Below are 16,426 nucleotides of genomic sequence, written 5' to 3' on the forward strand. Positions count from 1 at the left end.
ATCAATTATTAATTATATAGGAGGCTAATTGTAACAAAAGACTAATATACTTTGTAATTTAATCATCCTGAGTTTTTAAAGTATTCATCAATTTGAAGAAAAAATGAAAATGTTTAGTTTCGATTTATATTAACATGCAATAAGAGGACACAATTCAAAATTTTCTGTTTTCAAATTTTATTTTGTAATTGATATAATTGAATAGGCCATAATGAGGATACAATCATAAATAATCCTTTATAAGTTGAAACAGCCTGACATTCTGAAGGAAAAAAGCCATTCTTTCAATTAGAAGAATGTTAACAGATGAAGAACCTGTATTTTGGATAAAAATACGGCTATTTTAATTTGCTCTAGATCCAATTAAATACCCACTCAAAAGTAATGCTTTTCCCAAAAAAAAAGGAAAATAAAGAAAACATAAAAACTACTCAAAGTAAATATCGTATCACCCACACATACTCACCAATTGCATCTTTCCGATTTATCTCCTCATATATGTTCGTAAGATCGACTGTGTGAGACTGTTGAGATGGTGAATTCCATCTTTTGAAAGTAATATATGAGTACTCCTATATTTCCACAATTTTAAACAAAACTAAAACAACAGGAATCTAACTTGCATATATAGCATTACTGTTTGATATCAATATGTAGTAATGCTCCCAAGGTTCATATTTCTTTCGAACCACAAGAGCACACCAGTTGGGTGCCATGGTACCTAGTGTTTCCATCACTATAGAATTTGATATGCATGATTACATTTGAGGGAAAGAAAAAAGAACAAAAAGAATGATAATAATGTACAATGAATACTGAGGTTTGTAATAGCACTTCTTTGGCTGCAACCTTTGCACTCTTGCTGCATACGGGAAAAAACTGTTTGTTTAATTGTTTGATGTGTAATAAAAGAATCACATCACACTTGCTCAAGAACTTAGCCACTGATCAGCCAGGGGATTGTAGTCCAAGATATCTGTTAATCAAGAGAATGACAGTAAATAACAGAAATGAAAACTGTACGTAACCTTTTGCATATTGAAGAAAAAAACTAGGAACGTTCAATTAAGTAGGTTCACAAATCATGTTACATTTTAATATGTTAACTGAGAGGATATCACTGGAATGCCAATCAGTAACCATGAACATCAAAGAAAAACTAGGATCACAGCTATGCCAATAAATTACAATCAGGAATAGATACCCATGATTCTCCCATCAAAAAGTCAAGGCTACTCTCAGTGTGGCAAAACACAAAATAAGTGACCTATTTATTTGTCACTTATGTCGGCATTTTTGAAAATAAGTCTTCATAGCCATATGAACGCTAAAATCTATGTCCAGAGCGTGCATTAAAGCAAAATAATTCATTTTGCCTGAATTTTGATTATAAGAAGTAGCAAAGTAAGAATAAAAAAAATAGCCACCGCATGAATGATGAAATGAAATCCATTACTTACATACGATTCTTTCTTCAAATGAGACTAGCAAGCAATGCATGAAGGGCAACCCAATATAATAGAACTCCAATGCGTAATGTAGGTTGGCGCATTAGAAGCCGGTCTCCTGACACCCTAGTAAATTTGAAAGAATGATGGTTATTGTGGAAAGAAGTTGAGATATTACACATATCAAAATTATGCCTCACCACATCCCATCAATCTTATCTGCTATAGGCCTAGAAACTCTTGGTACAAAACGTGACATTGTTAGTGATTTGAAGCCATGTGCTTGAATGGAAAAAAAAATGAAGTTTAGTTTTTGATAAACTTACAAACAATGAATAACTGGATAGCAAAGCATGTAATGAGAAGGCCTATGAAAAACTAACCTTTGTCATCATCCTCATCATCAATAACATTTTCACCTTTTTCTACATCTATAGCAATGGCAATTTGGTCATTGTTGAATTTCCGCCCCGTGCGCACATGTGTCACGACACCTGCAGATACAGGTTCAGTTTTCTGTACCTAGAAATAATAGGATGAATTAGCTTGGAGCATCATCTTGGACATCAAAAGGATATATGAGAAGCAATAATGTAAAAAACAACATTAACCTTTCAAATAATTGAGGCCCAGTCAAAATTTCAAGGCAAAGCATTTAGGTCATTCAGAAACTGTTTCTAAATTGAAGTCGATATTTTGAAATTTATTGAGGAATCTAAAATTGGAAGGAGCATAAAATGATTTGAGGCAATAAGCAGAATCTCATTATATAAACTACCTAAAAGAATTTAGATGTGGAAAATATGAGCAAACTAAATAACCAAAAGCTACACCCAAAACTTCAATATTACCTAACAAATACTTAAGGCTTGGTTTACTGTGTCATGAAATTGTAATGGAGAGAGAAAAGGGAGGCACTTTTGTGTTGATTGCACTCCCTGCCCCTCCCCCCTTTCATCACCTTAGCTTCCACTTAAGTAAACCAAGCCTAGTCTAGCATAGAAGGAAGAGCAGAGGCATATTCTCGAAGAATGCACTAGCAGATTAATTTGTCCATAGAAATTACTTAATTTCCAACATCAAGTCTTCATTATGGGACATAGTGTAGGTAACAGTGTTCTAAGAGTTTAACTTCCATAAATTGACAAGAGCTTTCTGGACAAAAAAACAAACTAGCAATACAAATTTTATAGTGATTAAGCAGTAAAGGAAACCAAACTTTTATTAACTTTGGATAATAGTGTTGAAGGAACTATCTATGGAAAGGTCAAGCTATGGAAAACTCAATTGTGGAATATCATGAGCACCTTGCAATCAAGCATGAAGCTACATCCCCTTTGAGATTTAATGGGAATCCTTGTGAGGGATGGACAAGGTATTCCTTGAGAAGGGTTCAAAGTTCACATCCTTCATTACAAAATATCAGGCATGTATAAATAAAGGTAAAGCCTTTTCTAAGCAAATGTAAGTTTGTTGAGACACCCTATTCTTGGAAAATAATTGGGTTCTGGTATTTTAATCAAGAATTATTATTTGGAATCATGAAAATGAAATCTTTTATTCTAGAAGATATCCCTTAAGAATTAGCAAAATACTACTTTTAGATTTAATATGTGAAGATAGAAGAAACATCAGTTTCACATTATTTAAGCTTTTGATAAGTTTTTAACATAGCAAGTGTTGGTATACAACATGAATTTTCATGTTCAGAGGCATACCATTTGTTCAACTTCTGAAGGCCCTGTCAAGGCCCTTCTAGTTTGTTGACTAACTTTAACACGCAAATCATCTAATTCGGCCATAATTGATGTCATTGACTTGTCCAAAATGTTGGTGAATGCATGTATCTGATTTTCATCACCATTCATGTGAACATCAGTCAATCCAAATCGAGAAATGGTCATGTTTAACCACTTTAGAAGCTCCTTTTCTTCAGATAAATGCTTCTTGTTGCTCTCTTGTGAAGCCAGAAGTTCGTTGGTGCACCTAGTTACCTCCTGACGCAAGAAAGAGATGTCTGATTCTCGACTTTGCAGTTGTGACTGAAGGTTTTCCACCTCAGCAACAAGGCTTTCTGACAAGTTATACAATTCATCGAACTTATTGACTGTTGTCGAAAGCTTCGCTAAGGACTTTTCATAAGAAGCTTCAAGCTTCTCCAAGGTAGTAGTCTTTTCTTCTACCATACTTTGTAGCTCCTTGTTCCTGTTCTCTAATCCTTCCACCTGAACCCTTCTTCATCAAGTGCTTCCATGAGAGTTTCAATTTCTGAGGAGAGAGAATCAAAAAGAAAAAATAAATAAATCTTAAGCTAAAAGCACTAATGTAACTCAGTGTAGTTAAGTACAAAATAAACAATTAGTAGATTAAAAAAATAGCTGCAACAAAGACACTTAAATTGTAGTTCAATGCTCACCTTGGTCTTTGGCAGTTAATGCATCATTTAAAGATTTAACCCTTCCATTTAGTTCATCCAATGAAGTCTCCAAACTGCTTAACTCAGATACTCTTAACTCTAATGATTTCTTGTCATTAACCATTTCTTCAACCTGCTTCTCTAAACTATAAATAGTTGTCTTTGCGGACTCTAATTCTGTAGTGGATCTCCTTGCAATAGCTTCAGCATCCCTTATCTGAGACACAAGTTCTGCAGTAATTCTATTTGTATAGGCATCCTTTTCTTGCAGTTCTCTTTGCAAGTCCACAATTGTAGCCTTCAATTCTGAAGTTTCATTGCTTCTAGCGCTCTTAACAGTAAAGAATAATCTGTCAGCCAAGGATCTGATAACTTCATCAGTGAGGGGAGTATTTCCATCGATAGACACTTGCCAGTAGTATTCACTTGGTGATTTCCCAGATTTAGTTGCAAATTTTCCTCCAAAGACCAGCTCATTTTCAGCTGTTCCAGTATGCCCATTCTCCATATCATTGATCAATTCATTACATAGTTGGTATATAAAGAACAAATTTCTATGTACTGCACGAACTTCAGCCTCTTTGACCATAATTGTAGACTCAAGTTTAGCTACCTCTTCTTTTAAAGACTCAGATTCTTTACTTTGAGACAGAACCTTCCTTCCCACAGAATCCACCTTTTTCATCAGGCAGCTTGTTCGTTCAGCTAGTGAGAAGAATTGTTTATGGATGTTTATCTTTAGCTCATTGAACTCACTCAGATAGTGGAGCACGCATTCAACACCAAAAACAAGATTTTCAGTTAAAGAGCATTTCTCAGGAGGTTCATGTGGCATGAACTTTGGAAGAGCATGAATGTAATTCTCCTGAAATAAATTTTCATTTATTAAGAAATAAAATATTTGTCCTAAGAAAGAGAAAACCAAAAAACTAAGTAATCAACTTCCAAAATTATGAGTAGTCAATCAATGACTTAAATTTGCAAGCTCTAAGAAAGATGAGCTTTTCCAAAAATAACTTTTCCTAAATTGAAGAGCTTCTGTTCCAAGTCATGTGGACTCATACCAAGCAGTCTTAATCATTGCTGTAAATATATATATATATATATTGTGGGAGGCAACATTGATTCTGAAAAACCTATTCAAAGGGTAACAGTTAGAAAAGAGCTCAAGAAACTCAAATCGGAGACCTATCTCGCTGTCAATCTAAAGAGACTTGGGTTCTTATGCAGCCTTATATAGACAACTAAGTCATCATCATTTTCATGAAATCTGATTGGGGTAACAATAACAAAGACAAAAATAGAATCAACCTGCATATTCAGATTCATGAGGCAAAAAACTGACCTGAGTAAAGTTTAAAATAATAAAGTAAGAAATCATTGAGTGGAATCTAATATTTCATTTTAATTACCTCATGAAGTGGATAATCAGGTCGGAAAATCAACTGGGGCTTTGAAGTCTTTTCCTGTCTCAATAGACCCCATAAAAGCCTCGACATAACTTAGGAAGTCAAAATCCCTCTTAAACCAATTGGCAACAAGACCAGAAAATTCAGAACAGTTATCCTTCACCTGGCCAATGCCAGGCATTAATTCAGCAAGACATTCAACCTGTTTCTTTCTTTCCTCAGAATAAAGCAAATTAATTTCCTCAAGGTGACGAACAGCATCCGCTCTAGCAGACTCAGCAGCATCTTTCTGTCTATATGCCTCAAAGAGTGCAGCTTCTGCTTTCCCAAGTTCCTCGTGGAGGATATCAGCCCTTTCTTGAACTTCATTCAATTCAGCTAGTAGCAGTTCAGCTGTTCGTTTGGCTTTTTTCGCTTCTTGTTCTGCAGAAAATACTGATGAATGCAATTCAAGATTCAATTTTCCAATTTCTTCCAATTTTTGTGCAGAATCAATGTTAATATATTCTTTCCCAATATCAATGTCATCCAAAGCCCTTAATAATTTAGTTAATGTCTGGTTACTATTAGCCAAATGCTGTTCAGTCTCTTTTAACCGATTTTCTAACATTTCTTTCTCTGATTCTAATGCTTCTACTAGCTGGTTCTTCTCAGAATTCAAATGTGCTATATTAATATTCATCTTCTCAATTTCTTCCTTCAGACCATCTCTTTGTTGTACTAGTCCTTTTCCTTTCCTGACAGCAATATTTAGTTTCTCTCTGATAGAAGCAGACTTTTCCTCCTCCTGAATAAGCTGCTCCCTCAAGGCATCCTTTTCCTTACAAATCACATCTAACTGTGTCAATAACAACTTGTTCTTTTCAATTTCAGTTGTCAACTCTTCCTTCAACGATATCTTCTGTTTACTAATTGCCTCTATTTCTGCAGTCAAAAATTGACACTTCTCCATAACTTCATTCCTTTCCTCTGTCATCAAATTCAGATTAGAGATGGCATTGTCATGTTCTATTCTCAAACTGTTTAACTCCTGTGCTATGTTATGTAGAACATCTCCTGATCCGCTGTTACTCACAGAAAATTTGCTTTCAGCAGAAACAAGCTCTGCAGCATCTTTAGGCACAGATTCTGCATGATCTTCAGGCACAAACTTTTGTGTAACAAGGTCTGTGTATTTATCAACAAGTATTCTCAGCAGTAGTTCCAATCTCTCAATTGCACTACCATCAGAAGGAACTGTAGGATGATCAGATTCCTGAACTGCATTACTTACCAAATCAAGCAATCTCCAAATCTCATTTTCCATATCATGGAGTTGCAGGTTCTCTTGCACCTTCACTGTCAACTTCTCGTTAAGGTTATTTATTTCTCTTTGGAAATTATCTCTGCTAACATTATGTTGAGCAATTTTCTCTGAAAGATCATGATATTCAAAGTTTAGTGTATTCAGTTTCTCGCAAAGTATATCTTTTTCAGATTTAATAACTACAATCTCTGCACTAACTTCTGATAACTTTTTGTATGACTCTTCTAAATCAACAGTGAGAATATCTGAAGAAGCTTCAAGATCCTTGATCTTTGATCTCAATGCATCTCTTTCCTGCTGTATCTCAGCAAGTATGTTTCTTAAACATTCAATTTTAACTTCAGGCTCCAACGAACTTAATTGTGGAGGCATGTTAATACTATCCAGCATCTCTTCCCATTTCTGCACAAGGCTATTCCTCTCGACTAGAGACTGTTCCAGCATTTCATTGTGCTCAGCCAGACTGTAAAACTTCCTCTCTAATTGCTCAAATTTACTTTTTAATTCATCAAAACCTGGATTTGGAATTGCCTGAGAATCTTCCCTCCAAGAATCCATGATCACAAAACCAGCATCAGAATGTGATCCTCCTATTGAGCTTTTTTGATCCCAGTCAGTCATAGTAATAGAAGAATTCCCAACGGCCATTTTGGATAGCAATTCAACTTTCTCTACTATGTCTCTAGCATGGAAATGCTCAGGCAGATCCAAATCTTCCAAAACTTCTTCAATCCTCTGAAGTACAGAGTCCTTTAGAAGAAAAGAATCTCGCAATGCAGTCGCAGAATTTCTTATATAAGATAGCTCAGACTCGAGAGCTTCTATTCGATCCACTTCAGAATAAGACTTGAGCTTGCCCTCAACTTCCTGCAGCAATGCTTCTTTAGATTGCAACTCATGTAAGCACTTTTCAAGATCAGTTGACTTCTCCAACAAAGCTTGCTTGAGATTATCTCGCTGGACAATTAATCCTTTACCTTTTGCAACAGCAATACTAAGCTTCTCTCTGACTGAAGAAAGCCTTTGCTCTGATAGTTCTAGCTCAGAAACTTTTAGATGCAACTCTGAATGAGAAGATTCAACAGCAAACTTCAGCCTACTTGTATATTCTTTGAAGAATTGCAACTCAATTTCAAAATTGATATTTGACATACATAACAAGTCCAGCTGGTCCTGCAATTCACACAGTCTAGGTATAAAATCTTCTTGGATCAAGGTAGGTAATTGCAACGAGCGATGATGATCAGGAATATGAGGAAATACATTCACTTCCAATAAACATTTCTTTGAAAAATCAATAAGCTCAAGCACCTCTTCATGTTCCTGAATATAAAAAACAATCAATGTCTCTAGCTGCAGCAAAGAACGGAAGAAGTCATCATCACCAAAATCAACAACTTGAGTGAGTTCATCACTGAGGGCCAACTTATGAGGCACAAAAAGATTCATATTTGATTTATGATACTCCAATTTGCTGATTAAAGCAATACATTTTTCCTTAGCCTTCTCGATAACAACTTCTTTCTTCAGCAAAAATGAATCAACTTCATTTTTGGCTCTTTGTAAGTCATCCAATCTTTTCACCAAAGAATCATATTTCCCAAAGTGCTCTTGGATCTCTTCATTTTTGGTCAATAATATTGACTCTAAATCATTACTTTTAAATAGGAAGAAAAGCCGCTCATCCAATAACTTCTTTAAATGCATAGTAAGTTCTTCAAAACGTTCAGGCAAAATCTGTAAATTTTCCTCATCTCTCAGGTCAGCATCTGGTGCCCCAATGCTTTCACATGATTCCTTGAGCAGTTCCCAAAGGCTTACATACAATTTATGAATTTGACTAGAATAAAACTGTTCCCTCCCTGCTAGAGCAGTTAATAATTTATTTTGTTCATTATATGAATTGTGGAGAATATTACTCTCCAAATTAGAAGCAATTAGCTTCTCTTGCAGATTGTTGACCAATTCTACAGCAGCATCAACTGAAGCCATGAAAAATGAAGCTATATCAATATTATCAGAAATCTGAAATAAAGTATATTTATTTAACTTTTCAATGGCCCTAAAAGTCACTGCCTTAAGTGAGTCTCTTTCACACTTAATAGTAGAAAGTTCATCGCCAACTTTTATTTGCATCTGTTCTATTTCACTCAAAAACTTCTCCGTCTTATCATGGGCATCTTGTTGTACTTCATCAAACCAATCCTGAAAGTTCTGTACTCTGCATGAATTGCTGGACATCTGGTCTACAAGACTATCAATTTTTTCCTCGAAAGTATCACTTTTCTTCTTGAGAGCTTGAGAATCCATCTCAAAGTTTTTTGAGATAGATATATTCTTTGATTTCTCTACCCTATGTACCTCAGTTTTTCTGATTTCCAGTTCTATCTGCTCAATTGCAACTCTAAGACAGGACATTTGCTCTTTCATTGCTGAACATGAATTATCTGACTGCCCACCTTTAGATATTTGAAGCTCTTCTTCTGCAGTGTCAGGATTTTGTTTTGCTTCAAATGATCGTATAAGCTTTGATACACCAGATGCTCCGGCTCTTCCATCCTGCCGCAAGGACAATGATTGTAAGTGCATTCCTTCAATTGACTTCTCAAGACTCTGCAGTGTATCTTTGGCCTCTTGCAAGTAGTCATTCAGAACTCCCATGACAGAACTGTCTGTATAACCATGACTGTTTTCCCTCGCATGATACTCAGTTTTATGCGACATACCTTCTATTGAGATGTTGGATGATTTAAAGGACCCATACCCCAACTCTTTTAACTTAGCTTCATGGACAGCCAAACTGCTTGACAGATACAGGTTTAGCTCTGCAAGTTGATCGAAGTTCTCTGACTCCTTGATAGTATGCTCATGGTGGTTTTGTTTTTCAAGTGCAGTTTTCATTTCCAGCAACTTGGAAACAATTCTTGCATTCTCATTTGCTAAAAACTCCTTTTCTTCATCAATTGAATTCCTTGCATCTATTTCTGAGGTAAGCCTTGTAGTTAACTTTACATTTTCCTTCTGTAAAATTTCAAGAGAATCCTTGCAAGCAGCTAACTCCTCCAACTGATGCGCCATCTCTTGTTGGGACACTTCAAATTTATTCTGCAACTCCACAAAGTTATTATTGAGTGCTTCAAATTCTTGTTCTCGGGAAAGTAATCCGATCTCAAGTTTTTCCTTTGCAGCAGTCATATCTTGAAGCTTTGATCCAAATTGTGCCAGCTCCTCGTTAGCAACAGCATGTTTTTCCTGAGATTCTTGAAGTAAACCATAGAGTTTTGAGAGTTCAGCAGCAGACTGCTTGCAGGAGTCTTCATGCAACTCAGCTTCCACTTCCAGTTGAAACTGGAGAAAGTCCCTTGAAATGTTTGCTAAATAAAGATGGCTTCGAACATTCTCCAACTCATCTGCAAGACCACCGCCACATGTTTCCATAGGACAGATTACTAATGAAGAAACTAGATCTGACGAACCAGAAATAGGGTGACAGACATCTTCCTTGAAAATCTCACCCATCACCTGAGATGAAGAAAATTCTCCTGGAAGTTTTTCACTTGACCTGCCCTTGCAACATATAGCCTCTCCTAAGGTGTTCTGTATGCTCCTTTGTTCTTTAAGAATCTCTGAATCTCCTATAGCAGAAACATTTTCCTCCCCATGGGCAGAGTCATTTTCATGAGAAAGTGGAACCTCAGCACTTTCTATCAATGAAGAAGTATGGTCAGAAGTAGGTTGAGTAAAACCTGGAAACTCCAAGTTTTCATCTGCAGTGGTTCGATTTGAAAATGGCGCTTCTAGACTTTCTTCGAACAGAATAACCTTGCCTGGTGAAACCTGAGCTGGAATTTCTTCATTTTCATGGTAACTACTGATATCCACCTCTTGAGTGTCTTCAGTTAGGGCAGGAAGCACCATAGCCTCTTTGTCAATCCTTTCATCAAGATCTACAGAAGAATCAAGGTCTTTAGGCATTTCATTTTGCTCCATGTCATGATTATCTCCATTCTTCTCAGATGAAGTTACAGGAATACCTGTATCATTATCTATTTCAACAGGAAGAGAAGACCATCCAACCAGAGCCTGAGATACTGCAAGATCAGAACCAGGTTCAACTGTTGAAGATTCCACTTTTTCTACATCGGTATCCAAAGCTAATCCAAGTGTACTTCCACCAGCCTCATCCATCCTATTTTCCACTGTTGGAATTCCAACCTCTGAGCTCTCTCCATTACATTGTTCCATACCATAAGATTTCGCTTCCTGCATTGCACCTAACCATCAAGACATGAGAATACAATCACACATCAACCCCACAGCCCCTTTGTCCAATTCACCCCTTCCAGCCAAATATAAGTAGAAAGAAAGGAAATATCTAAATCACTAACAGTTCGGTATTTCCCTACCTCTTTATCTATGTCCAAAGCTGAAGATGAGCTTTCAACGACAGGAGGTTCAATGGCCACTCTTTCAAGAGCCTTCCCATCATCCAGAGCTCTGTGATCAACCAATTCTCCTGAGTTCACAGTTGGAACATCCACACTGCTGACCACGACTGACAGATCCAATGTATCCGTTGTCAATACATCAGATTCAACAGTCGAAGTTGAGGCGGCAACCTCAGGCTCTAAGGTATTCATCAACTCGTCGGCATGAGCGTCCTTGTCCTGTTTTTTGCCTCGGTTTGAGGATTGAACATCCTTATTCCCGTCCTTTTGGTCTTTTTTCTGTCTAAATTGTCGAAGCTGATACACAAGAGAAAAAAAAAATTCAAAAACAATAACTCGAACCACACAGACACAAATAAACAATTCTAACCAATGATAATAACAAAAGGGGGGAAAATACCTTTTTGCGACCAGCGGCGAGGAGATCTGATCTCTTGCTTTTATCCATGGGATTAGCAAGGAGCAGTTACAAACTAAGCGGCGTTGCGGAGATCAACTCGGCCTCGGAGGCATCTAAATTCTGGGAACGATAGAGACCTCAGAGCGATTGAATCGCTCCAGATGGGAGTCCGGATCAGAACCCTAAGATCTTTCAAATGACCGAACAAATTGGAGCATCCAGTACTCGAAATCAGGGATTCGTATTAATCGCGCCTTCGTTCCCCCCAATCAAGCGACAGTGGTGGCGTCCTCCTCCTCCTTCGTCTTCTCGACGTCTTCTTCGGGTGCGGCAGCCGGCGTCCGAAGGTCCGGATCACGCTTCCCGAATTAAATCTTCCGAACTCGAGATCTGATATCGGGCGCTTTTTCGATCCAGCCCCAAAGTTTATCAGAAGTTTACGCAACATATATATTATTTCTAAATTTCCCACCTCCATCTTATATTAATTTAAAATAACCCTCGTGTCGGTCAAATGAAACCAATTTTAAAAACTTTTGAACGTTATTAGTAAATTACGAGAGGAATACAATTTCCACGTATTTAATTCACTGCTGCTTGCACATGCATAGCACGTGAAGTATCAGGTGGTTGAATTGTTTGTACTTGATTTTGGATTTTGTGAGTATCCTTCCGAGTGACGATGGTGGTCGGATGTGCTTTTCATTTGTCGTATCATAATAAGTATCATAAATAGAGAATTTTTCTATTCAAAGTTAATATAAATTAAGGATATTGATTTGTTTTCACGGGATATTTAAATCATACGAGGAGAATCGAAAATAATAAAAATATAGTAGAAGAATATAGACAATGTAATGAAAAATATATGAAATGCGAGCATTATGAAAATTGAGTTTCCTTGTAAGTTTCTTTCTTTGAATAATCATCCTTATATCATCATTATTATCTTGCTATTTAGTAATGATCATCCGAAATTTTCATCCAAAATGATCATTATTAATTATTTTTATCACTTCCGAAATCAAATCAAATCTACATGTTTTAACTATTTGGCTTTGCACTATCTCTCTTCTGTAAAAGGTGAAATCTGCCACCTTAGCGGTCTCATACGATTGGTCCCACGATCATTTGTGAGGAAGTAAATCGAGAAACTGCAGTTGGTCACGACGCATCAGGGTATTGCCTGGCTTCACCAGAATTCGAACCATTGCCCTCTTCTGCAAGTCTGTTGCGTCGTAACCAACTCAACTATGCCTCAGGGGCGATTTTGCACTCATCTTTCCAACATACTCAGAGTCTGAATGCATTTCTTAACTATCTCATGGGTATGTCTCCGACTTTAGAGCACCTGTGGATTCTGAATCCAATTCTAGAACATCTGTTGACTTCGACTCCACTTCTTGAACATCTTATAATTCCGAATTCGATTACTTGAATATTGTAATGCTATCTTATAAGATCTCAATATAAAAGACAATATCCTTCCTTTCCGGCTTAACCCAGCCTATTACAACATATATCATCACGGAGTATCAGTGAGAAAACTTGAAACTGAATTTAAAAAGAAATTGATTTTTGTGGAGACAGGCCACGTTTTCATGGGGCCGCGTAACTTAGTTTTTTTGCTCTCTGTTTAAACTGTGCTTCGGCTCTGCTCTCTGAAACCTGCTCGTTTACAAGTAGAAAGGGAGAGTGCGGCACTCCTTTTCCCTGTAGCTCCACTCCCATTTCAACCTGTAGGCCACAGTTACTACAATCTGATCGTCCTCCTATCGCCCACTGCTATTTGTCTGGTGTTCTTAGAACTAAGCTAGTCAAAGCAAACGAGTCGGTGGCACATCACATGCTCTCTTCTTCTGCCTGGACTTCGACTAGGGCATTAATGACTGCATGAAATTTAGGACCCGATGAAGAATTCAGAGCTCCGAAGGGTTTGCGATGGTCAACAATGGCTGTTTGCCAGAGTCAGTCGAGATACATACAAAGTATGTGGCATGAATTAGGCTACTTAATATCTTAATATGCCCCAAAATGCTTGTTTCGTTCATGCAAAGATGAGTCAACAATGTAAAAGATCTAAAAACGCCTCTAACTTTGCCAAATGTCAGAAAAGTTTTCCACTTGATGTATTTCCATCATGATTAGTATAGAACGATAAGAGTTATGATGAACCGGATAAACTTTAGGGGGCATATTAAAAAATGACAAGAGCACCTTTTTGGTCTCTTTATATTGTGGAAGACAGAGAGCTCCAAAAGCCAAGATTCCGTCTTTTCCTTCCTCCCATGGCAGATCAACAAATATGGTGATGCATGTCGTTGATGCTCGAAGGAAGAGAAACATCATGCCCTCTGCCATCGACATGGTCGACAAACTCCGGCGGATCGTGCGGCTGAAGCAGGTGGTGCGGCGGTGGCGGGTGCTCAGCCTCCGCCTCTGGTCCTCCGTCAGCCGCGGCGGCGGCGGCGGATCTGTAGCGGTGTACGTCGGGCCCGATCGGCGGCGGTTTGCGGTTCCGGTGCGGTTCTTCAACCTTCCGGTCTTCGCGGCGCTGCTGGAGAGGGCGGAGGAGGAGTACGGCTTCCAGCCGACCGGCGGCCTCGCGATCCCCTGCGACCCGGCATTCTTCCGATGGGTCCTCGACGCGATAGGCCACGACCAGGCCCACTTGGCGCCGCTGGGCCTCGAAGCCTTCCTCGCCCTTTTTGCCGCTGCCGGCGAGACCGCTTCCGTCTGCAGGGAGGCCGACGCTTGCAATGCCCTTTCGCCATTGCTCCCAAAAACTAGGGTTTGATCGCTGCTTCTCAGTTCTCTCCCCCTTTCCTTGTACAGGGAAAAAGATTAAAAAAAAAAAAAAACGGAAGAATTGATGCGCGGAGCGTAAGATCCATCCACGAGATCCTCGGCAGCAGGATTCAAGTGGAATGCGAGTTGTTTTTTTTAGTAAAACCTCCCCTTCTTCCTCTTGTGTCTCAGATCGGAGCTTCATGCTAATGAGTAGATATTTCGAACTGAATTTTTACTGCCGAGAGATTTGCAGTATGTTTTTGTTCATTTACCTTTGTGTTCTTGCTTCATATAATTGTTCTTAATAATCAATTTTAAATTTCGAAAGGTCAAATATCAAAGACATAAAGGAATTTCTAATAAGAACATATTGTATTTCTGACTATGAAGTTAAATTGATATAAGCAACTATCAAAATATTTTAAAAAATAATAATTTACTCACTATTTAAAAATTCAACACTCGGTAGAACTTATCAATTTAAATAATAATAATAATAATTTAAATATTTGATCAATTTTAGGCTCAATGGATTAAATTTGAAAGAGAGTCCGATTCTTCTGCAAATTTACTTTACTCGGACTTAGCCCATGCAGATCAGACCTATAGCGTTTCAGTCCATTCCTGACCGTCCGATTTATAATCTCAACGGGCAGGATGACACATCCAGCTTCATTCAAAGACCCGGTTTATCCGCTGCGGCTGAATGCTCAACACGTGTCCCTCTTTCTTTTTTTAGATCCCCATATTACCCCTGAAAGGTATTGAAGAATCCCCACATAGCGTATGCAAACATTAGTAATTTCGGAATAATGTTTGGGACAAAAGAGTCATTTAACATTGATCCATCGAGCGGGGAGCCCCCCTCTTCTCTCGCTTCCTTATTTATCTCCGTGTAAGCCCTTTTTTACCTCCCGCAACGGCAGCATCTCCGCTCGGCTTCTTGTGGTCGCAATTCCATTGCGGAAGGTGAGATCGCTTCTCCTTCCTCGATCGGTGGCCTTATTTTCGATTCGATGATCGAAGTGTTTCTGGTCTCGATCTTGTTTCTCGAGGAAACTAATGTCTGATAGGAATGATTAGGTTCTTTTTCTTTTGCTGATTCATGTTCGATTGTTCCTTACTCTCTTTCATGGAGGAAACAAACAACCTGTTCATAGATTTTTCATGGTTTGGATCAAAGAAATCATTCATTATCCAACTTACAATATGATTCCTCGGAAATAGCGGGTTGTTTCTAAATTTTCCATCGCTGGGATCAACGAAAGCATGTCATTATTTCTATTTAGCATATGAATGATCGGAAATAACCGAGTTGGTTATTGATTTTTCATGGTTTGGATCGAATAAAGCTTTTGCTTGTTTTGTTTAGTATATGATTGATGTGAATTAATCTCTCCGATCCTTCCCTTGTATCTTTACGTATGGATTCTTATGTCAAGCATGTGAGAAAGTAGACTTGTGATCATTTTCAAGATAGAAATCATCTGGTTCTTGTATGTATGCTATATTTGCTTGTATTACCTTGAAATCATCTGGATCTTGTATGCTATATTTGCTTGTTACCTTGACTCCTTGATGATTCTTAAACCAGATCTTGTGATTTTTCCATTCTAGTAGTATATAGGTAAGATCGGTACTCACCAGTGAGTGTCCAAATTGCTATTTATCTTTTGATATTTAGCAGGTCCCTAAGTTGTTCAAAATTCTACACATTATATGATCGAACACGAAGTTATTCTTTTTAATCTGAATAAAGAAAATGCTTATTAATTTTCAATATGTGTTTCTCCCCATTAAGCCATGACCGGCATACATACGGTATGTGAAAAGTCTGACAACTAAGCAATTGAAAATGTGAACCTTATGATTCTGTTGTAATTTATGTAGAAACGTTTATAGTCTCGGTTCAAATCAAACAGTTACTGAAAAACAAAATATAAGAGCAAGTGCTCCTCTTCTTTGATTTGAAGATGCCAAGTTTTTCACGAGTTGATACTTAGTTAAACATGCTGTTAGCCCTTTGTTTTGTGAAAGTTGCAAAATCATCCATTGTCTGAATTCTTCATAGTTATTAATTAATTTGTGTGCTTCTTGATTTCTTCTCAAATCCTTTTCTTTTTCACCAACAATTTAGGGTTAGCTTACATCAACTTCTCATTTTCTAAATGAAGGAAAGCCTCTAGTGTTTTTAAAAGTGTCGACAACC

The 16,426-nt window shown here is 37.7% G+C and overlaps 2 protein-coding genes across 2 annotated transcripts; one reads left to right on the forward strand and one right to left on the reverse strand.

The window, feature by feature from the left end:
• Positions 1–1,463: 1,463 nt before the first annotated feature.
• On the reverse strand, positions 1,464–11,727 carry LOC141814678 (uncharacterized). Its single transcript, XM_074702618.1, is given in 11 exon segments — positions 1,464–1,574; positions 1,649–1,730; positions 1,832–1,964; positions 3,167–3,681; positions 3,684–3,716; positions 3,865–4,729; positions 5,277–5,294; positions 5,296–10,526; positions 10,614–10,842; positions 10,986–11,324; positions 11,428–11,727. Coding segments are annotated over 11 exon segments (7,593 nt in total). The 5' UTR covers positions 11,476–11,727; the 3' UTR covers positions 1,464–1,474.
• Positions 11,728–13,699: 1,972 nt separating this feature from the next.
• LOC141814129 (auxin-responsive protein SAUR50-like) lies at positions 13,700–14,224 on the forward strand. The gene has a single exon (XM_074702092.1). The coding sequence runs from the start codon at positions 13,733–13,735 to the stop codon at positions 14,222–14,224; it is 492 nt and encodes a 163-aa protein (XP_074558193.1). The 5' UTR covers positions 13,700–13,732.
• The last annotated feature ends 2,202 nt before the right edge of the window (positions 14,225–16,426 follow it).

Source organism: Curcuma longa, chromosome 21 (genome assembly GCF_044706935.1).
Source record: "Curcuma longa cultivar G26 ecotype Majalengka, Jawa Barat chromosome 21, ITB_CL_G26_1.1, whole genome shotgun sequence".
Lineage (NCBI taxonomy): Eukaryota > Viridiplantae > Streptophyta > Magnoliopsida > Zingiberales > Zingiberaceae > Curcuma > Curcuma longa.